The sequence below is a fragment of the Schistocerca cancellata genome, chromosome 3 (assembly GCF_023864275.1).
Source record: "Schistocerca cancellata isolate TAMUIC-IGC-003103 chromosome 3, iqSchCanc2.1, whole genome shotgun sequence".
In the NCBI taxonomy this organism is placed as follows: Eukaryota; Metazoa; Arthropoda; class Insecta; order Orthoptera; family Acrididae; genus Schistocerca; species Schistocerca cancellata.
Genome location: NC_064628.1, coordinates 700,035,170 through 700,059,002, shown reverse-complemented (window position 1 = coordinate 700,059,002; position 23,833 = coordinate 700,035,170). Strand labels below are relative to the sequence as shown.

At 42.6% G+C, this 23,833-nt stretch overlaps 1 protein-coding gene across 3 annotated transcripts in view; it reads right to left on the bottom strand.

Moving 5' to 3' along the window:
• Positions 1-253: 253 nt before the first annotated feature.
• Positions 254-23,833, bottom strand: part of LOC126176960 (ketohexokinase-like) — a 120,811-nt gene continuing 97,231 nt past the window's right edge. For all 3 annotated transcript variants that reach the window (XM_049924169.1, XM_049924168.1, XM_049924167.1), the window contains one exon: positions 254-1,869. In XM_049924169.1, coding sequence (XP_049780126.1) covers positions 1,593-1,869 — 277 coding nt within the window. In that variant the 3' untranslated portion in view covers positions 254-1,592. The remainder of the gene's footprint in view (positions 1,870-23,833) is intronic.

The window sequence follows — 23,833 nt, the reverse complement described above, 5'->3', positions numbered from 1 at the left end:
AATGCCAATCCTGAAGTAAATAAATCAATAGAGATCAGCAACATACTCAATACTTATTGGTCTAGAGACATAAAATCATCTTGTCCTCTCCCACCGCCCCAGTGTCGAATCTCATATTAGATCACACTGGTGGTGATCCAACAGACAGGTTGTTTCTACCATCTGGTACCGAATGTGTGGTGCAATTATTATTAGTGTCCTTTTAAAAATAAATATTTTATTTTTAAAGAAATCTAGAAAAAATTGCACAACATTTTTTATAAACAAAAGACTTCTTGTAATGTTTGATATTCATTGTCCTTTCACAGTATGGGAGTCATGTCTTCAAAAGTGAGAAAGTAAGTTCACTCTGTTTGTACTCGAGATCCAGCAGGCAGTGGAGCTTGCTAATTCCCTGTATACTGATTCCCAAAAAGCGTTCATTACAGTTCCACTCTGTCGCCTAATAAATAAAATACTTGCCCATATCAGAAGAGGTATGCGATCGATTGTATTATGGACTCTCTATCATACAAAACGCAGTATGTCTTTCTCAAAGGGGAGACATCTTATGAAAGACGTGGTAGGTAACTTCAGACAATACATTTTTATACACTCATGAGTAAACTGTAAGAAGACATCGTGATAACAACACCTGGTATATAAAATGGTAGCTATCCTCAAAATAAATAAATGTCATGAACGCTTAATGCAGGTAAATTTGCGAAAAGATTCCATGTTCTTAAACTACCCCATCAGCGAAATCAGTCTACACAGGAGAATACTCCTCCAGTACGATTTAAGTGAAACATTTATATCTACTTTGCAGGGAAAATTAATGGCACATAGCTAATAACTAGAATAATCCTAAGCATGAGTCAAGCACAAAGGAAGTCACTTACAAAATTTTTGTCTAACAGATTCTTCAGTGTTTTGAATTAATATAGAGCCATTACAAAGTAGTATTATGAAAAGAAAACTGAAAAGATTCAGAGACGACTTGTGCAAATTGTCATAGACTTGAAAGTGAAACCAAGTGTAAAAAACAAATGCACAAGAATCTAGCCGGCCAGAGTGGCCGTGCGGTTCTAGGCGCTACAGTCTGGAGCCGAGCGACCGCTACGGTCGCAGGTTCGAATCCTCGGGCATGGATGTGTGTGATGTCCTTAGGTTAGTTAGGTTTAATTAGTTCTAAGTTCTAGGCGACTGATGACCTCAGAAGTTAAGTCGCATAGTGCTCAGAGCCATTTGAACCATTTTGAACAAGAATCGGCTGTGGGAAATATTACAAAAAAACGCGTCATGCATCACAGTCTCTTTTAATATTAAAGTTATCAAAATGAAGGTTTCAAAACGAATATGGATTCATAAACACATCCACTTGTATCGCACACAACGACCAGGAAAATAAAATTGCAGAAAATTAGGCTTATATTGAGGAATAATGTCACCTACGAATAGAATAAGAGAAGGTGGGAGGACACGTGATTACAGTGGCACCCTACACACACACACCGCCACACGCTGAACGATTGCTTGTGGGATACAGATGTAAATGTAGCATAATTTCTGTCCCAGTCAGTCTTAAAAGTTGATAATAATATGGTTGATGGTTAATGGTCCACAGTTATTCTTCGTTTCCTGAGAACATCCCGAAGTCCGCGGTATCCATGCATGCCGACCTTGGCACCAGCAACCTCGCAGGCGTATCGCAGGCTGTGTTGCAGCGGGCGGCCGCCAGATAGCGCTGACAGCAGCGCGGCGCAGAAGGTGTCTCCAGCGCCAAGCGTGTCCAACACGCGCTCTGGAGGGCAGGCGGGAACCAAGAAGAAGCCCTCAGGACCTTTTGCAGCCGCGCCATCTTCTCCCCAAGGCACCACCAGGGTCGCCCTGTAAAACAGCAGCGTACAGTCTTAACGTGGTAACGCCTCCAATGTACTGGCGTTATTGACTTACTATTTGCGCAATCCTTTGATACACTGGGTGCGGTCACTGATGCGGACTTGCTAAAATGATACAAATCATAGGTAGTCAACTCGAACTGACGGCTTCCCCATCCTGCCAATTTAACCACGCTATTTTGGCAATACTAGGTTTTGTAAGTCATCTACTTTTGCATACAAAAGCAGAAGTGATACGTGGAGTTAAAACACAGCTCACCACCATGAAGACAACACTGAACGATGAAAACAATGCCTGTGTACACTGCACTGTATGCTGCACAAAGGTTGGTAGTGACCCAAAATAAATAAATATCACTCTAGTCATACGCGATTTTCTTACATTTTCTGATTCTGCTACTCCCATCAGTCACCACCCTGAGCGTCTTCTTTCAGTGCATGCACATAACCTGTAGTACACAACAGCTGAATTCATTTCTCCTTTTATCTTTCCATGACCAAACAATAGGGCATGAATAACTTACAGGCAGTCTAAACGACATCATAACTCAAACACCATACACGTGAACAAAAACTAACAATTTATTTGTTAGAGGAGTACTGTTTTAGTAAAGCCACCTCAGCCACAACATATATTTCTTCTTATCTTTACAACCAGTGTTGGTGTCACAGATCATCTTGCAGGTGTATCTGCCATGAACACAGCCACATCCCAGAATCATAACTAGGAAGTAGCCACCACCAGCAGTCGTGGACATCGCCCTGCCTACTCAGCAGCAAGTCAGCGGCCAAGGACAATGACCAACCTTCAGGAGGATTCTGCAGCTTGACCCACTACTGTATGGCAACAGGTAGACATTGGTCACTGGCTCCCATCACTGTGTCCCCTATTCGGGACATTTCCACGTGACACTGAAACACATAACACACCTGCCACTGCCCTCTCTGGAACGTGAACCATGGTCCACTGACTCACTGCCTGGGCTTCTGGCAGGAAGACTTCTATCAATGCCACATAGCTCGAGACATGCAGTGAGAGCCACTCAGCTTATCTCCTGGCACTCTCCAGCCTGTGAGTCATGTCAAATGCCTAGAATACTCCCACTGGGTGAGCCTGCCTATCCCTGGCTAATGGCCAATGTGCCACTGCACCGTCATCCTCACCTAGCAGCATCCTTCCATCGCAATGCAGAGGTTTCAAGTTGTACACTACTGTCCATGAGGAATGGCTGCATTGGTGTGTCGATGCCAGCACCCTTCGATTCGAGAGTCATCGCCTACCACCTACCATCTGCCTGCTGCAGATGAGCTGCTCTACACTTATCTAGCATTGTTAATAAAGGGTTTTAGCAACAAGTTGGCTGCTTACATCGTCTGTACCTCTACCCACCTCCAGCAGCGAGCCAATCGCCCAACCCACCCATTGATCCAGATACATATTGGTGTCAAAATAACTGTTGGTGGTTGAAATGGTTGACCACTGGAAGGCAGAAATGAAAAGGATGCAGCAGCAGTGGCAGTCAGCGCAAGAATACAAATAACTCCAACTTTAAGGTTTTGGGCCTGACTGGTTGTGTTTTTTCCTTTCCTTTCTTTTCCGTTTGGGTATGTTGTGTGCTTTTGGTGGTAGCAGTAAACAAAAATGTCTGTCGGTATAAGAGCAACAACTCAAGATGCGATTCAATATTTGCTGTATTTTATAGCTAAGGTTCAAGCTCGTAATGTGGCTTTCCATAGGTTTAAATGATGAAAGAAGGGAGCAATTAATTCCTAGTGTGTCTCCACCCATCCTTGATGTTAATGCTGCCTCACTGGTAGCTCCATTCTCGGGAAAATATGGGGAAGATTTCTTTTATATACTTTGAATATGGCCATGAAGGTAGGAAAAGGAACAGCAAGCAGTTGTTAAGTGTGGTTCCATTAATATTAGTAGAGAATGCTATCACATATGTGTTGTGCAACGAGAAATTGTGGGATGCTCAGTCCTTTGTGAACGTATAGGAAGGGTTACTGGATTGTTACAAGAGAAAGAACACATTTTGGTATTATGGAGACCAATTCAATGGTGTAGTTAACAAACAAGAAGTAGTGGTAGAAGGTTCTGTGACCGTATCAAGAAAATCAATATTCATATGTATGTACTGATGGATGATGTGCCAATTAGGCCAGTTTGTAGGAAGCAGAATAACTGACACTTGATGTGTTTTTGTTGTGTCTACCAGCTGAAATGTCGCGAAAGGTGTGGATGGAATTCCTGAAAACTTTGGTCGAGGCAGTAGCAACTGTGGTGGCTTTGGTTGACATTGAGTTAGTGACTAGGGCGGGAGAGAAGCGAGTAGTTTTTAATGCAGAGAGAATAATGCTATAGATGTAGATCTCCGTGCCACATTCAGTAGTTCTGTAGGAACCCACAGTGTGACAATTCCAAGCAGGTGGGACACTCCAATCGAAAGTATTCATCAGCACTTGCAAGGTGGACTCTGCGTGACACTCGCATCCCTGCATTAAACAGGACTGGGGGCGGTGTGACCACTGAACAACGCTCCCAGTAACTGTGGCCACAGTACACCCTTCGCGAAACCAGTGGTATAAATTTGCCTAAACGGCTATGTAAAACAATGTTCACTTGCTGAGTTCAGCATTGATCGATTTCTAAGTGGGAAGGAGCGACGTTAGAGTTTGTGTGAAAGTTATCTCTAGCATGGGCATAAGCTACAACTTAATTCTAAGGCTAGAATTCCTGATTAAACATCACAGAAAAATCGATCTTTAATAGCACATAGCAAATCTGTATGGGATATTATTCCATCTTGGTTTTACTACAGAAAGAATCAAACTGTCGCAAGGAATACCCATAAGCCGTCTAAGCTGTGTACATAGTGTCTTACAGATGGGATACGACACAGGAAACAGGAAAACTACCCAGGATGAATGTATGAGTTGATTTGCAAATTAATACTTCATGTGTGGTAGAGCCCTTGCCGGGAAATGAGGAAATGGAAAAAGTGCATTGTTTCATATGATGTAGTTTATCTCTTGTGCAGAAAATTTATCGAAGCCGCATGTTGCTCATCAGTGTAGACAATTTTGGTTCATAAGAGCTGAGACATCAAGAAATGCTATCTTAGAAGTGTTAGAGTAAGATATGTTGAATAGGGATTGCAGACTGGAATACTCGAAAGCAGGAGAGTCCGTCAGTTTAATCATATTAATGGGAAAGGTATTGTATCTGAAAGGACATGATACAGTAGACATTGAGAGATTACTGGAGGAATATGTGGAATTATTTAACCTGCCTGGAGCATTGCCAGCTAAGAAAATAGTTCAGTACAGAATTCCAACTGGTAATGAACTACCTGTACACAAAAAACCATATCAAATCCCAACTATATAAAACAAGTGATGGTGGAGTTTTTTTTATCAACAGCTCCTGGACACAGGAAAGCACCAGACCTTGAACTGCACCTGTAGTCATTATTCTAAAAGCATCCTCCGATGGTAAGAAAGCTTATGGATTCTGTTGAACCTATAGATTTTTACACAGACAGACGGTTACAGATGTGTACCCAGTGCTCAACATTATAGGGTTCTAGAACAATCTGGGGAAATGCCGTTGTTTTGCCAGCATGGAATTATGAAGTGGGTACCACCAATTAGAGGTAGCATAACAGGATCGATCTGAAACAGCATTTTCGATTCTATTTGATAACTACCAGTATCGTCAGATGCCATTTGGTTTGAAAAACGCACTGGCAACTTTCTAATGGTTATTAGTCAAGGTGCTACAGGGTCTAAAACAAAAATGATACATGGTCTACTTATAAAATATCATTTTATTCTCCAAGGACATCTTGAAGCAAGTGGTGCATCTATGAGAGGTCTTTGATTGGACACCTGCACCATGACTGACCCTTAATTAGAAAAGCTGTTGTATGGTATTACAGAAGGCCCACTATTTAGGTGACATTATCAGCTAGGATGGCGTGTGATCTGACCTATGACTTATATAATCTGTGAAGGATTTCCCACCACATATACACAAAGACACTACAGTAATTTCTGAGGATTGTTAATTTTTATAGAAAATTTATTCCAACATTTGTAGAGACTGCAAGATCCGTACACATTTATTGAGGAAGGGAGTAAAATTTCACTGCACTCTGGACTGTGAAGAGAATCTGAATGATTAAAAGATTTATTGACCACTGGTTCCCTCCTCACTTTCATGAGTACCAAAAACGGTTTATATTATCATATGATTCGAGCAACCATGCTCTAGGCTGTGTTTTGAATCAAGAGGGAGAAGGAAAAGATCACACAATAGCTTATGCTTCTAGATAGCTCAGCAAGATGGAGAAGAACTATTCGAGTACCAAAAAGGAAATGCTTTTACTAATTTTTGGCATCACCTATTTTCGTTGTTATCTATATGGCTGACATTTTATAGTCATAATGAATCATACAGCACTGAATGGTTTCTGGGACAAAAAGATCCAACTAGTCATTTGACCCACTGGGCTTTATGGCTAAGCGAATTTGATTTCAAGATTGTACATCATGCAGTGAAATTTCATGGTAACGCTGATGGACCTAGTCATAGGGTATGTGTTGTTGAATGTATTGGGATAAACACAGAAGTATCGTGCATAGCCCAGTTTGCTGGCCCAGATTGTGACAGTTCATGAGGTGAGCGCAATTCAGCTCTGAGTGGCAGAGTGCTCTACAATCAAAGCAGATGTCGCTGCTGCATGTTTGGGACATGAAGTTCACAGAATGAAGTATTGAGGCAGGCTGACGATTCCATTTTAGCAGGATATATAGTGTACAGTGGGCCACTCAGTAGTGTGCTGCAGACAATTATTGCTGGCAGAAGAGGAAGCAAGATGTAGACTACTACATAATGAACTGCATTCCTTGCACTCAAAGAGCCGAGCTGGGTCTTCAGTGAATCCCATGACAGAGTTTCCTGAAGCAGATAGACCATCCCAAATAATCGGTATGGACATTCTTAGTCCCTTTGCGCAAACACCAACAACGAATCGATATTTGTTAATAATAATTGATCATTTCTCACTTTTGTGGTCATGATAGCCATACCAATTACAATTTACAGAAACACACTCTATGGTTAGCCAATGGATATTTAAATTCAGGACGCCAGAGACAGTACCAACTGACCAAGGCACTAACTTTAGGTCCAACTTATTGAAGCAATTGTGTTGATTAATCAATTTAAACATATTAAAATTAGTGCACTACACCTGCAAACAAATGGCAGGACTAAAAGGGTACACAGAATGATAGGGAAAATGCCAAGTTATTATGTAAATAGTAATCATAATGACTGGGACATTCAGCTACTAAATGTAGTAGTAGCGTATAACATGAAATCCATGAAAATCATGACTTATCACCATATGAGTTTATTTTTGGCCAAAAAATGACCTCCCCTTTCGAATTATGGAAATCTGCCCAAGGAGAAGGTATATCCTACATTCGTAGTTTTACTACAAGGTTAAAAAGTATCTGGTACCAGGTTAAAAGGATGCATGCAAAGGTTCTGTAACGACTGGAAGGCACCCACAATAGACAGGCAAAATTGTCCAAGTATCATGTCGGATAGTGGGTTATGTTATCTCACACTTACATGCCGAAAAGAAAAACTAAGGAGTTCTTGTGCGTTAACAAGGATTTTATCAAGTGGTCGACACATCACCTCTGTTTAATGTCAAACAACTTACTACCCAAAGAACAGTGGTGCATGCAGGAAGAATTCGTCCACTTCAGGGTGAACTGGAACCATTGCTTCATTTGCTTTAAGCTCTTTATGAAGTGGGAAGGGAAGTGGTTGGAGAAAACATTAAGGAGAAAAGTAAAAATTACGCAAGTGAAACAGGATGTATTTACAGTTATTCCACAGCATCAAATGTGTGAAATCTTATCGGACTTAACTGGTAAGGTCATCAGTCCCTAAGCTTACACACTACTTAACCTAAATTATCCTAAGGACAAACACACACACACCCATGCCCGAGGGAGGACTCGAACCTCCACTGGGACTAGCCACACAGTCCATGACTGCAGCGCCTTAGCCCGCTCGGCTAATCCTGCATGGCTCCACAGCATCCATTTGCCTTGAGGTCAAGAGGTGGCCTTGCAAGCTAATTTTTATGTTTTCTTATTAGTTATATTGTGGTTCATGGTGTGGGTTCCTGTAGTCATGTCCTAGTTCATGAACCACGGGCAACATATGAGTGGCCAAGTAAGTGGTCCCGACAGTCGGGATACCAATTACTTTGGAATAAGGCTGGGAATCTCGGACATATTCTGAGTCGTGGTCACCTTTGTGCTCATACGGCAAAGACTACCAAATCCACCGGTTAGTCCCTCAGCCGTTAGGGGTAAAACCCAATGGGACTCGGGGCAAGTAAGGCTAGCAGCCTGCTTCCCTGGTACTTTAAATATGATGCTGGCAACAATCAGAGCAAAATGCCTCGGACCTTTGGAGGTGACGGAGTCCCACCTCTAACTGACAAACCAGGGACTCCTAAGATACGACTTGGCAAACAAATGGTAATGAGATGGGGAGCTATTAATATCAATGGGGGCTACTCTGGGAAGAAGGTAGAGCTGGCAGAGGCTGCAAGTAAGATGGGGCTGGACGTTTTAGCTGTTAGTGACATTCGGGTAAGGGGTGAGAAAGAAGAGGAAGTGGGAGAATACAAGGTCTACCTGTCAGGAGTCAAAGCAGGAATAGCACAATGGGGTGTAGGGCTTTACATCAGGAAAGAAATGGAACCCAGCGTAGTTGCAATAAGGTATGTAAACGAACGACTGACGTGGATAGATTTGACAGTGTCTAGCAAGAAAATTAGGATTGTGTCAGTATATTCGGATTGTGAAGGGACAGATCAAGATAAGATGGATAGTTTTTATAATAACAGATCAGGAATTCAGGAAGGCTGTGAGGGACACACGTGTATTCAGGGGATTCTTTGATGACACTGATCATTATTTAATCTGCAGTGAAATTGGGATTGTGAGGCCGAAAGTGCAGAAGGTCAGGTCCATATGTAGGAGGACAAGAGTGGAGAAACTTCAGGATAAGGAAATCAGGCACAAGTACATAACAGCGATCTCAGAAAGGTACCAGTTAGTTGAATGTAGTCAATTACAGTCACTAGAAAAGGAATGGACAAGGTACAGGGACACAGTACTAGAAGTGGCTAAAGAATGTCTTGGAACAGTAGTGTGTAAAAGTAGGATGAAGCAAACAGCTTGGTGGAATGATACAGTCAAGGCAGCCTGTAAAAGGAAAAAGAAGGCGTATCAAAAATGGCTACATACCAGAACCCAGGTAGACAGAGAAAGTTATGTTGAAGAAAGAAACAAAGCCAAACAGATAATTGCAGCATCCAAGAAGAAATCGTGGGAAGACTTTGGAAACAGGTTGGAGACTATGGGTCAAGCTGCTGGAAAACCATTATGGAGTGTAATTAGCAGTCTTCGAAAGGGAGGTAAGAAGGAAATGACAAGTATTTTGGACAGGTCAGGAAAACTGCTGGTGAATCCTGTGGATGCCTTGGGCAGATGGAGGGAATATTTTGAAGAGTTGCTCAATGTAGGTGAAAATGCGATCAGTAATGTTTCAGATTTCGAGGTAGAATGGGATAGGAATGATGATGGAAAGAGGATCATATTTGAGGAAGTGGAAAAAATGGTCAATAGATTGCAGTGCAATAAAGTGGCTGGGGTGGATGAAATTAAGTCGGAACTCATCAAATACAGTGGAATGTCAGGTCTTAAATGGCTACACAGGATAATTGAAATGGCCTGGGAGTCAGGACAGGTTCCATCAGACTGAACAAAAGCAGTAATCACACCAATCTTTAAACATGGAAACAGAAAAGATTGTAACAACTACAGAGGTATCTCTTTAATCAGCGTTGTGGGTAAAATCTTCGCAGGTATTGTTGAAAGGAAAGTGCGAGTATTAGTTAAGGACCAATTGGATGAAAATCAGTGTGGGTTTAGGCCTCTTAGAGGTTGTCAGGACCAGCTCTTTAGCTTACGGCAAATAATGGAGAAGTGTTATGAGTGGAACAGGGAATTGTATCTATGCTTTATAGATCTAGAAAAGGCATATGACCGGGTTCCTAGAAGGAAGTTACTGTTTGTTCTACAAGATTATGGAATAGGAGGCAAACTTTTGCAAGCAATTAAAGGTCTTTACATGGATAGTCAGGCAGCAGTTAGAGTTGACAGTAAATTGAGTACATGGTTCAGAGTAGTTTCAGGGGTAAGACAAGGCTGCAACCTGTCTCCACTGTTGTTCATATTATTTATGGATCATATGTTGAAAACAATAGACTGGCTGGGTGAGATTAAGATATGTGAACACAAAATAAGCAGTCTTGCATATGCGGATGACTTAGTTGTGATGGCAGATTCGATTGAAAGTTTGCAAAGTAATATTTCAGAGCTAGATCAGAAATGTAAGGACTATGGTATGAAGATTAGCATCTCCAAAACGAAAGTAATGTCAGTGGGAAAGAAATATAAACGGATTGAGTGCCAAATAGGAGGAACAAAGTTAGAACAGGTGGACGGTTTCAAGTACTTAGGATGCATATTCTCACAGGATGGCAACATAGTGAAAGAACTGGAAGCGAGGTGTAGCAAAGCTAATGCAGTGAGCGCTCAGCTACGATCTACTCTCTTCTGCAAGAAGGAAGTCAGTACCAAGACTAAGTTATCTGTGCACCGTTCAATCTTTCGACCAACTTTGTTGTATGGGAGCGAAAGCTGGGTGGATTCAGGTTACCTTATCAACAAGGTTGTGGTTACGGATATGAAAGTAGCTAGGATTATTGCAGGTACTAGTAGATGGGAACAATGGCAGGAGGGTGTCCACAATGAGGAAATCAAAGAAAAACTGAGAATGAACTCTATAGATGTAGCGGTCAGGGCGAACAGGCTTAGATGGTGGGGTCATGTTACACGCATGAGAGAAGCAAGGTTACCCAAGAGACTCATGGATTCAGCAGTAGAGGGTAGGAGGAGTCGGGGCAGACCGAGGAGAAGGTACCTGGATTCGGTTAAGAATGATTTTGAAGTAATAGGTTTAACATCAGAAGAGGCACCAATGTTAGCACTGAATAGGGAATCATGGAGGAACTGTATAAGGGGGGCTATGCTCCAGACTGAACGCTGAAAGGCATAATCAGTCTTAAATGATGATGATGATGATGATGATTATTAGTTATATTAGTTATGTTTGTAAGTATATATTATGGTTAGGCCTGTGTTTGTCATGTTTTTATGAAAGAAGCTCGCGAGGGAATGTAAAGGAATAATTTTGTTTAGGTAGTACATTATAGGACTGCTTGATGAAATTTTTATTTGCAGTGTTAATGGAACATTATCATGTCTAATTTAGCTTATAAGGAAAACATCGACGTTACATGGTGCAGTACTTTTATTGTTTTGTCAAGTATGTGTGTGTGTGTGTGTGTGTTTGTTTGTGTGTGTGTGTGTGTGTGTGTGTGTGTGTGTGTGTGTGTAAATATGATAGTTTTGGTATTTGATTTTAAGGTTGAAGGTTCCCTATAATGGACGTTTGCTAGGTCAGTTTCGTCATTTAAGATTATGGGTGATTTGAGGAAGTTACTGCACTGCCAAACTGGGCAAGTCACCGTCTCCCTCCTGAGTCATGTGTGTATCCTTTGTTTTGCTACGAGAATTCCATGACCAAATGCGTCAGACAAGTCATTACTTGTGGTACTGGAAATGGAAATAACGTTTGGCGTCATTGGCCGGGAGGCCCCTTACAGGGCAGATCCGGCTGCCTTGATGCAGGTCTTACTACATTCGACGCCACATTGGGTGACCTGCGCATCGGATGGGGATGAAATGATGATGAAGACAACACAACACCCAGTCCCTGAGTGGGGAGAGTCCCCAACCCAGCTGGGAATCGAACCCGGGCCCGTAGGACAGCAATCCGTCACGCTGACCACTCAGGTACCGGCGCGGACACTTGCGATACTGAATTCTTCCGAATGATAGGCTCACACTGGCTATTCTTAGCACCAAAACCGATAGTTGTCATTGCACCTGCTATGAACATGGTTATTTCGATGGCACACGGTGAAGAGAATTGAAGGAGCAAGGGTTGTTGATAAACGGTACACAATGCTACATCTCAGGACTTATTTTCCAGTTACCCGCAATCATCACTGGAACCAGTGGGCCAGACTAATCTAAGAAGGGAGGAAGTGTAATGACTTAGAACACAGCCAGAATCCAGAGTCGTAACAAGCACGCAACCACCGCCACTAATTGCTGATATCAATCTGCCTGTTCAGCAGCTCTTCAGAGAGAGACGTTTTCTCACTGAACTTTTGCAAGTTCATAGCCTGGGATACTGACCAACCTTCAGGAAGCTTCTGCGACATGACCCACTTCCGTATGGCAAGAGACAGACATTGGTCACTGGCTCTTGTCACTGGTCCCCGTTTGAGACATTTCCACATTACACAGAAACACATCTTCTGCACATTCAGCTAGAGACAGTGGTATTAAAATCTCCAACTGATCATCATTGATACAGCTGGGCCATATTACGATGCTCAAACTGTGCCAGTCAGTGCCATACATCCAATGTAGCCACCCTCTTAATTTTCAGGACGCGAACCAAGGACTACTGGGCTCCTGGCAACTTTCCCCCCACCGCTGCCCCATGGTCCAAGACACACAGTAAGAACTAGCGAACTCAGCACTGTCGCTCTCCAATTTGTAAGTCCATGTTTCATGCCGGCTGCGGTGGCCGAGCGGTTCTAGGCGCTTCAGTCCGGAACCGCGCGACTGCTACGGTCGCAGGTTCGAATCCTGCCTGGGGCATGGATGTGTGTGATGTCCTTAGGTTTTAGGTTTAAGTAGTTCTAAGTTCTAGAGGACTGATGACCACAGATGTTAAGTCCCATAGTGCTCAGAGCTATTTGAACCATTTGTTTCATGCTCTGGGGAGTCCCACTGAGCGATCTTGCCTATCCCTTGTGTGACTGCCCTGCCGTGGTCACTTAGCAGTAGCCATCCATCACTTAGCAGTAGCCATCCATCACAATGCAGAGTTAGCAAGCCGTTTGCTGCTTTCCCCGAGCAATGCGTATTTCGGGGAGTCTATGCCAGCATGCGGTGAACTGAGGGTCACTGTCAGCTACCTGCTGTCTGCTTCCTGCAAACGCAGTGCTCCACGTTTATTTACGAGTGCTAATAAAGGGTTTTAGCAACAAGTTGACTACCTACATCGTCTACACCTCCATCCACCTCCAACAGGAAGTCACTCGCCAATACTTTCCTGTAGAGTCAATTACACAGGGCTCAGGTATCATACACCAATTAAATAAATGGAAGTCGTCATCGACATTGAAACGGTTGTGCTGCCCAAATATAATATAATACCATCTTGCAGCAAATAGTGTGGTGTACCGACATTTATTCATTCACTGGTTTAGCGCCCCACTGCTTCGGCCATGCAGATTATATGGTCTGCACAGATTCTATTATTTTCTTCTAACCGAATTTTTATGTTGTTCACAAATTGTATCATCTCCTAAAATTTGGACGCTAATTAAAGCCATACAACCATTTTCACAAAAATTTTCATCCCGTATTTCATCCCGTATTTCACCCCTTTAGGAGCTGAATTTCGAAAATCACTGAAATACATATTCTTTTCTTAACCAAGAAGTCAAATACAAACTTTCTTAGATCTGGCTTAAAAAATTCTTTCGTGATGAAATATCTTCATAAAAATTTGCGTCCCTTATATCACCCACTTGGGGGTTAAATTTCTAAAACCACTAAAGCAAGTTTTCTTTATAGTAACTGAATCTTCCGTTGGTTGTTGGTAGAACAACATTATAATAAGTGAAAATCGCTTTTCATTTATTATAAGTATTTTTTATTTCTAACCGAAAAGCCACGTTTTTATTTTCCTAGCTGTATTTTCAAAAATGCTGTAGTAGCTCTTTAATAATGATTTGCTTTTTTAAAAAAAATCACGTACTATTTCACCTCCATAGGGACCAAATTTCCAAAAATGCTGAAACACGTATTTCTTTATTTCTGATCGAGTAACCAAATGCCAATTTCCGTAGCTCTAGCTTCAATACTGCATTAATAGCGTCATATTTTCAAAAAACCCTTCTATGCCTTATTTCATCTCTTAGGGGTAGAAATGGAAAAATCCCTTCTTAAACGACTCCTACAGTATAAGATCACCATCCTCTGCAAATTTGAAGTTTCTGTCCTTAGTGAGTCAGTCATTCGGGACATTGCCTTTTATGTATAGAGAAGTTCACGGCCCAACAGTCACACAGTTGACTGGTGTACCAACTGAGAAGATTTAAAATTCGTTCACAGCGTGTAAAATATTTCGTCGCGAAAACTGACACTAATGAAAATATATTAAAATACACTCCTGGAAATGGAAAAAAGAACACATTGACACCGGTGTGTCAGACCCACCATACTTGCTCCGGACACTGCGAGAGGGCTGTACAAGCAATGATCACACGCACGGCACAGCGGACACACCAGGAACCGCGGTGTTGGCCGTCGAATGGCGCTAGCTGCGCAGCATTTGTGCACCGCCGCCGTCAGTGTCAGCCAGTTTGCCGTGGCATACGGAGCTCCATCGCAGTCTTTAACACTGGTAGCATGCCGCGACAGCGTGGACGTGAACCGTATGTGCAGTTGACGGACTTTGAGCGAGGGCGTGTAGTGGGCATGCGGGAGGCCGGGTGGACGTACCGCCGAATTGCTCAACACGTGGGGCGTGAGGTCTCCACAGTACATCGATGTTGTCGCCAGTGGTCGGCGGAAGGTGCACGTGCCCGTCGACCTGGGACCGGACCGCAGCGACGCACGGATGCACGCCAAGACCGTAGGATCCTACGCAGTGCCGTAGGGGACCGCACCGCCACTTCCCAGCAAATTAGGGACACTGTTGCTCCTGGGGTATCGGCGAGGACCATTCGCAACCGTCTCCATGAAGCTGGGCTACGGTCCCGCACACCGTTAGGCCGTCTTCCGCTCACGCCCCAACATCGTGCAGCCCGCCTCCAGTGGTGTCGCGACAGGCGTGAATGGAGGGACGAATGGAGACGTGTCGTCTTCAGCGATGAGAGTCGCTTCTGCCTTGGTGCCAATGATGGTCGTATGCGTGTTTGGCGCCGTGCAGGTGAGCGCCACAATCAGGACTGCATACGACCGAGGCACACAGGGCCAACACCCGGCGTCATGGTGTGGGGAGCGATCTCCTACACTGGCCGTACACCACTGGTGATCGTCGAGGGGACACTGAATAGTGCACGGTACATCCAAACCGTCATCGAACCCATCGTTCTACCATTCCTAGACCGGCAAGGGAACTTGCTGTTCCAACAGGACAATGCACGTCCGCATGTATCCCGTGCCACCCAACGTGCTTTAGAAGGTGTAAGTCAACTACCCTGGCCAGCAAGATCTCCGGATCTGTCCCCCATTGAGCATGTTTGGGACTGGATGAAGCGTCGTCTCACGCGGTCTGCACGTCCAGCACGAACGCTGGTCCAACTGAGGCGCCAGGTGGAAATGGCATGGCAAGCCGTTCCACAGGACTACATCCAGCATCTCTACGATCGTCTCCATGGGAGAATAGCAGCCTGCATTGCTGCGAAAGGTGGATATACACTGTTCTAGTGCCGACATTGTGCATGCTCTGTTGCCTGTGTCTATGTGCCTGTGGTTCTGTCAGTGTGATCATGTGATGTGTCTGACCCCAGGAATGTGTCAATAAAGTTTCCCCTTCCTGGGACAATGAATTCGCGGTGTTCTTATTTCAATTTCCAGGAGTGTATTCAAAAATTTTCCAGTACACATGGGGCAGCAAACGAGCCATTTGGGAATGATTGCAAAAGTATGGTCATAAGCCACCACTGATTTCAGCATGAAATATCGTCCTAATTAGTAGAAACACATTTGAAATGTAAACTTTTCTGTTAAGTCCCCATCCGCTTTGGCTCAGACTTCACCTAAGGCCTACCTTTACAAGAAAGGCAATTACTTTCCCACATTACATACTACAAATTACAGTACACTTGTTGTTGCTAAGGAGGTATTCCACCCATCGTCCTCACAATTTCAGCCAGTTCTGCACTCTGTCTGCAGTGAGCTACGAATTCTCTCAAACACCCCTGGAGCATCTCGTAAATCTTGACAGGACTATACAATTGCTGCCCCAGTTCTTCAACCATAGCAATGGGAATGCTCTGCGCTTCACTTTTGAGATGATTCCAAGCAGGAAAATCCAAAGGATTGAAGTCAGGTATCTTGGAGGCCAAGGTACAAGTTGTTTGTGCTATCCATCTTGGACTAAATTGGCGCATTATATGTCGTTCCCCAGCGTTGTGCATCGGTGAAATTAGAACCTATTTAGACGGTGACTTAATTGAAAAATTTTACATTTCCACTGAGTAGGACAATATATCATACAGAATCAGTGGTGGCTCGTAACTACATATTCGGAATTATCTCGGAAACTGAATATTTCTGGGTCCATGATCAGTGGATTTCTGTTATTCTATACTTCCACATATGTCTGTTGTCCCTATTAATGATGGTACACCCGGTAATCACAATAACAAAAAATTTTCAAGAAAAGCTTTTAAGATATCAAGAATTACCTTAAATGAAAACGACTTTTTTTCTTCTCTCAATATTTAGCACTCGTATAATAAGGTTTAGAAATTTATTTATGTTGCAAAGAAATGGCTGTGTAGTTTGTATTTTAAAAGAAAAAAAGAGCTGCTTCCATGATCACTAGATTATGATTTATTTTTCACGGTCTTATCATGAACCAAAGGAAAGAAAACTGATGTCTGAGGGTGGGGGCCAGGAAGGGGCCCGGTAGCGACAAATTAAGTAGGGGCCAGGCAGATGCAAACAGGACGGACGGAAAAAAGTATATAAACAGTCTATTATCTCAAAAGTAATCGTCATAACGCTTAATACATTTATCTCGCTGTAAGACAAGACGGTCAGTGCCTTTATGGAAAAATGTTCGCGGTTGCCTAGGGCACCATGGTTGTATCCAGGTGTCCACCTCTCCGTACAAAACAAATCCATGGCCACAAATGCCTTTCTTCGAGGCTCCTGAAATATGGAAAACTTATGGGCAGGGCTTGGTACTGTATGGAGGATGTGCAGGTTCTTCCCAGAGAAATTTCTGCAATGTAGTCGGAACAGCCTTGGTGAGATGTAGGCCCACCCACGCTGCGGAAGTTTCGCTGGGAAGCCCTTAGGCTAAATTTACACTGCCCGCGATGCGATGCCGAGCCGAGCGGAGCGATGACGCGCTGAAATCGCGTGACAATGGGCAGGCTTGGTTTAACAGTGGCAACAGAGCGGTGCCCGTTTAGACTGCAGGCTGGGCCGAGCGATGTGATGCGGTGCGATGACTCCCCTGTAGTCGCAGCCGAGTTTGCGTTTCGCGCGAGTGTTTGGAGCGATTGCGTGTTTGTGCTTGCGTCTGGAGTAATTGCTTGCTTGCGATGGACGTCGAAAGACTAATTAACAATGTACGTGAACGCCCCGTGTTGTGGGACCAGAAAATAAATATTACCACAATAGGGATTTTGTTCATTAAGCATGGAATGAAATAGCTGAAGATTGTGGAACAGACAGTAAGTACAAAAAAGTAAAATAAATAGCTACAAGACTCCAAGAAACAAGTAACACAAACAACTTCGTTTATTTTCTAATTTTAATTGTGTATAGATACTATTACAGTATTTTGATAATGAAATGACGTTCACAATAGTTACAGTATTTGATAATTTCGACATGAAATATATTTGCATTGATGACTGTTGACATAGTTTTTGAAGGCCCCTCTGACACTCCTCGCGCTTCTTGAAGCACTACTGTTTGCTCTGTCATTTTGGAAGCATGCTGCTAAAGCACTGTGTTCTGTTTTGTCCTGGTCAATAGACAATTGAAGGGAAATGTCAGGCTCATCTTTATCGATTATTACATTGTGCAAGACGCAGATGCACTGAATAATAATGTCTGCATATTCTACAGAAGTTTCAGTTTCCTTTCGGAGATGACGTCATTTACTGGACATAATTCCGAAAGTGCGTTCTACTACCGTTCTAGCCCTCGATAGCCTCCTGTTAAATAATCTCTCTTCCTCAGTCAGTGACAGTCCAGGGAAAGGGCGCATTAAGTTTTCCAGTAGTGGAAAGGCTTCATCTCCAACCAACACTAATGGGGCTTTTACTGAAGTACCCGGTAGTTCTTTCGGTGGAGGCCAGTTTTCAGTTTCGTTCAAAATATTATTGTACAAGTTACTTGCTCTAAATGTGCCACCATCTGGTTGCTTGCCATAGCCTCCAATGTCAACTGCTATTAATCTGCAATTAGCATCGGCTACAGCTAGTAAAGCAAGCGAAAAATATTTTTTTGTAATTGTAATACATTGTCCCAGAATGAGGGGGACATTTAACCCGAAAATGCTTACCCTTCAATGGCCCCCACACAATTCGGAAAATTCCAGTTGGCATACATGTGTTTTGCAGCGGTTTGAAGCAGTGGTATAGTAGGAGAAGGCAGGTGTACAGGGCTCAGAATTTCACATACTGCGGCGCACGTTTCATGCACACATTGTGCGACTGTAGTTAGACCCATCGGAAACGATTGTGACAGTGCATGGAAAGACATCCCAACCGACAAATATATGAAAAAGAATGAAATTAGCGTAATTGAAGGATGTGTAGGATCTCCGTAGGATTTGCAGTTAATGTGCTAAGGACAAAAATTGTATTAAGTATACAGTGTACTTAATTATTTTCGCATATTTTCACGTCTATATTTTCAGGCGAGGTACTGAAGAATAAATGGAATAACCTACGTGACACTTTCCGCTCTGAACTCAAAAAAACTCGTGCTGAACGTTCAGGAGACGAAGGTGGCATGCCGCCTTTCCAATCCAATTGGCCGTGGTCCGAGCTAATGACCTTTCTGACTGACGTAATGACGCCACGGAAGACGAAGACTAATGTTCATCACAGTAAAAGAACAGCATCGCAACACGACGACGCACACGACGACGTACCATTTTCACCAGCTCTCACAGACAGAGAGAGAGAGAGAGAGTGTTTCACCTGATGAAACCAACCAAGCCAGCTCTTCAAGACTGTAAGTTCAGAGGGTAGCGTTTCGATGCCTCCTCCCTCACCCACCCAGCAATGCGAGAAATATCACCAACAGCTCAGTTGAGAGCCCGGATAAAAATTCAGCAGGTTCTTTTGGAAGAATTGGAACAATCAACCACTTCCACTGCACATTGGTTGATGTTACCCTATGCACCTGAAAATCCAGTTGAAATCATAATTGCTGGATATCTGCAAAATGAAATAGTCATTTCTGAAATTCAACCTGATGACATTGTTATTTCAAGCCACCAAGATTCTGAAAACTTTGATACTTAAGTGAGTGAACTGTGATGTATTTTACTTCTCATTGTCAACTACGTCAAAATTTATTAAAAGAAAGTTTGAATCTATCACAATTCGTAAATTTTTCATAATAAAATGATTGCTGTAAACTTAATATTGTTTACTTACTTGATGGTGATCATAACTTTCATTTCAGGGGTAATAGCCATTCTGACATTTGTGTTTTGCTTCTGTAATCTATTTGAAACAGACGACACTATATAATCAAATGTCTCTGTACTCATTCTGAAATAATTCCAAAATTTATCCTCATCTTTTCTCAAGTCACTGTACAAATGACGAAATCACAGGCAGTGTAAACGTGCACTTACACATCCTCCATACAGTACCAACCTCTGTCCATGCGTTTCCCATATTTCAGGAGCCTTGAACAAAGGCATTTGTGGCCATCGATTTGTTTTGGACGAAGAGGTGGACACCTGGATACAATCATGCTGCCATAGGCAACCGCAAACATTTTTCCATAAAGGCACTGACTGTCTTGCCTCATAGTGGGATAAATGTGTTATGGCGATTACTTTCGAAATAATAAATAGTTTTCTTATTTTTTCCCATCTGTTTCGTTTTCATTTGACTGCCCTTCTTATGTTGCTTGTGAGGAAAAATGTTATCAAATCGGCTTCGATAAAGAGGCAACATTGATCGCCATGTATATGTTGTGTGGAAAGATATTCCAAGAATTGTGTTCCTATGCAATGTGTGTGTTGCATGGTGTGTCACAGTGCAAGAGTGTATGGAATAGCTAAACCATACTCGAACCAGTCAATTTAATTTTCTGCCTCTTTCAGTAAACTGATTGCCATACAACTTTATGCAATACTTTCAAATAGTAATAGTAGTTCACATTTCAAGACTCAAGCTGATAACTTTGAAAGTTACTAAAATATACAAATTTACTTGAAATTCGAAATCGTCAATCTTACCTAAAGGATCTCTGCCTGATGACACTATTGTGACACAGTACACATGTCGTAGTTAAAAAATCTAGCTTAACTGCATTTTAAATAGTCATAACACGGCTTTTAGCAACAAAAGTGACACTTTTGCTAGGGCAAATACTTCGGATTATTTTTCATTTCGAGTTATTGACGATTAACAGGCACTAAAATACAATTATTTTTTCAGAACGTGTAGAGGAGTAAAAAGAGTGTACATAAGGAATAAATTTTAAAATTGTAGGTATTTGAGTATGTATAGCATTGTACATAATGTTGTGCAATGGTAAATGGATTATAACCACCGTATGAAAGTCATTTCGTGGAGCAACCAACGAAGTAATACCTTTATTTCAGTCCTTCAGACATGTAAAGATATTGTTATTTGAAATTTTTCTGGCTTTCTGTGATCATATAATTTGGAAAAATTCGAAAAAGGTTCATGGTTTGCCATGCAGGATGAGTACCTGTTGATAGGAGCGCTGCGACAATGCTCACTGGCCATAGTTGGACAGTCAGGAAAGAACACTGTCCCATATTCTGAATGCGGGATATTGACAAAAAGACCATTTACCGAGGAGTCGGCATCCATTTTCTTTAAGGAAAGATGTGTCTCCTTGCTGCTCTAAAACTGTTTAACGTTGGTGTTCAATAATGTATTTTGGTGACGACCAATGTGACAGACGAAATCATAAAGTGAATGTGATCATTACCAGCCGATTTAGATGATAGGTTCTGTGTAGAGACATTAGGTCATGAAGAAGTAAAGAACTGTCTAATATTTTGATGATCAACTCTAATAATTGGATGCGGTGTGAACATTTGTGAACGGACTGCATTTTGTAGAGGTAATCGGAAGGTCAATGGCTCGTACGAATGCCGACTGATAGTGAGAGGAAGTAGTTTGAATGTACCGAATAGTTATAAAAAAATAAATAAAATAGAAGAGTAACGTCTGTACCAAGAACTACACATTCTAAATAAATACGTGTTGTTTGGTATAGAGTTAGCGGCAGTTTTTCGTGACTTTTTCGCACGAAAATATTATAGTTATTTGTCAGAGAGCTTACCTAAGTTAGATAGTGAACTTGGGATCATGTGTAGGAAAATCATACAGCAGATAACAGGTAATAGAGAGCTCTTTAAGAAGACGTCCATTACATTCAGTTTTATAAAGCTGTGCTTGAATGCATTAAACTGTTCATCGATGTAGACTGGGCGACGTATTTGTGGAACTTAAGTGAGTGAGCAATAAGTAAATAGGAAACTGTGCCACTGTATTAGGTACGCCAATCCATTCAGACAGAAACAGTTGCCTATTAATGTGTGTTCGTTTGTGCCTGAAACATCCCGTATACGTTAGTAGCTGAGGAAAGAGAATACCACCCCAATTTTAATATCAAATTATAATAAAATGTATTAATTGATAAATTAATTACCCCCTCCTAGCACACCAGATGACGTCGTAAGTTGTCCCCAGCTGGCACGTGGGTCCCCACTCCGTCCTCTACATTCTTTATTGGCGGTAATTTTGAATTTTGGGGCGTATTTCGAATTTTGGCGGGAAATTTAACAAATAGTGGTAATTTCAAAATGGCGCGAATTTATTTGTTCTAAGGCTTTGCTGACGTCCGATCCCATCCCCAGCTCGGAAATTGTCAGGAAATACAAACTGGCGGTGCCCTTTCTGGGCGTCAGACCCCAGTCCTGGGTGGAAAGCCCAAGTGTACCCCTCTACACAGGGTAATTAATGGTCAGTCACTGTCCAGACGAGGAAAGGAAGTTTAGGATAGTGTACTTTGTTTACTTTGACTGGAAAACTGAAGTAATTATCAGTCCTAATTACGTAATTAATCATAAATGTCGATTTTAATTACACAGCTATATGCATATGCCCACAAGGAACACCTAAAATCGCAATGCACCTCAACAATTGACGATGTCTTATAATTGGTGCTAATCTGCTAGGAAAAAAATTCGCGATACCATTCGAAACTAGTAGCAGACATACTCAAAATAACCTCTACATAGGATGATTCCTTTACCTAGAAGTAGAAATAAATCTCTTTGCCCCACTTGTGGAGTGGAGGGATAAAAGCTGTAGTGGCCGGGAAGTGTGATCAATTGACATGATGTTGGTGCTGAAGTGAGAGGAGTTTAATAAGAGTATTACTTGTAAGCATATAGCTGAGGGCTGTGTCTATAGCCTCCTTTATGAGGAATAGAAGGATGTGATAATGGAGAAGCATAGGGGATTACTTTTCAGTAAATAATGGTGATGCAGCGGGATGGGCTGACGATGAATTTCACAACTCATAGAGACAATTTCCAGTGCTGGAGCTGTTTGTGTTTCTGAAATGGCTGGTCAATTCACAGTGCAGGAGACAACTTCGCACCCCAACCACCACCTCTTTTCTCTAACCGTGTGTGTGTCTCGCTGTTTGACATCGGAGTTCGCTACATGATGATGATGATGATGTTTGGTTTGTGGGGCGCTCAACTGCGTGGTTATCACCGCCCGTACAATTTCCCAATTTTTGCTCAGTCCAATTTCGCCACTTTCCTGGATGATGATGAAATGATGAGGACAACACAAACACCCAGTCATCTCGAGGCAGGTGAAAATCCCTGACCCCGCCGGGAATCGAACCCGGGACCCCGTGCTCGGGAAGCGAGAAGAGTTCGCTACAGACGCCTGCTGCTGCGTTGCTCGACAATCGTCCTGCAGCCCTGGTGCTCAAAATTCAAATAAACAGTGCCTCTTTATTTCTCGACAACTTCGCGCCATTCCACTGCCTCTGAGAGATCACCCTTGTATAGCTGCTGTGTAACTTTTACACTGATACATAGAAAGAAGGGATAGGGCAGCAAACCATCACTAAAGTGTTAGGAGGGCCAATACATGCTACCACAACTGATGAAAAATACTTCAGTATTCTAATTACACATCGAAATTGTCATGTAAAATCCAGCACTCATAAATAACAGATCATAATGCAATACATGTATTGGGAATTGAGAAACATCATTGTAATAACACGACTTCCACAAAACCGACTACAAAAGATCAGACCAGGAGAGTGGGGTGGCAGTTGCAAGCGTGTTCTCCTCGATGTGCGGTCACGAACTAACCATCTTAAACACAATCTTACTTCCCATCCTACCACCCCTCATCCCTCCATCTCCTCATCCTGTCGCTGATGGTCGAAAAAGAGATCCATCTGGTGGCAGCGATATACTGTCTCCCATGTGCGGAAATCAGTCACAGATAGACAAAAGACTCAAGAACAGGACGCTTCCTGCAAGCTGTTAAACCTACTTCTCGGAAAGACTGGACCTCCTGGAACAACAACGAAAGGCCGGAGAACTCTCCAGAATGCTTCTTCCAACATCCACTACCACCCGCCTCCACCATCCACCACCTACCACCGACTGCCATAGCTGAGGCCACAGT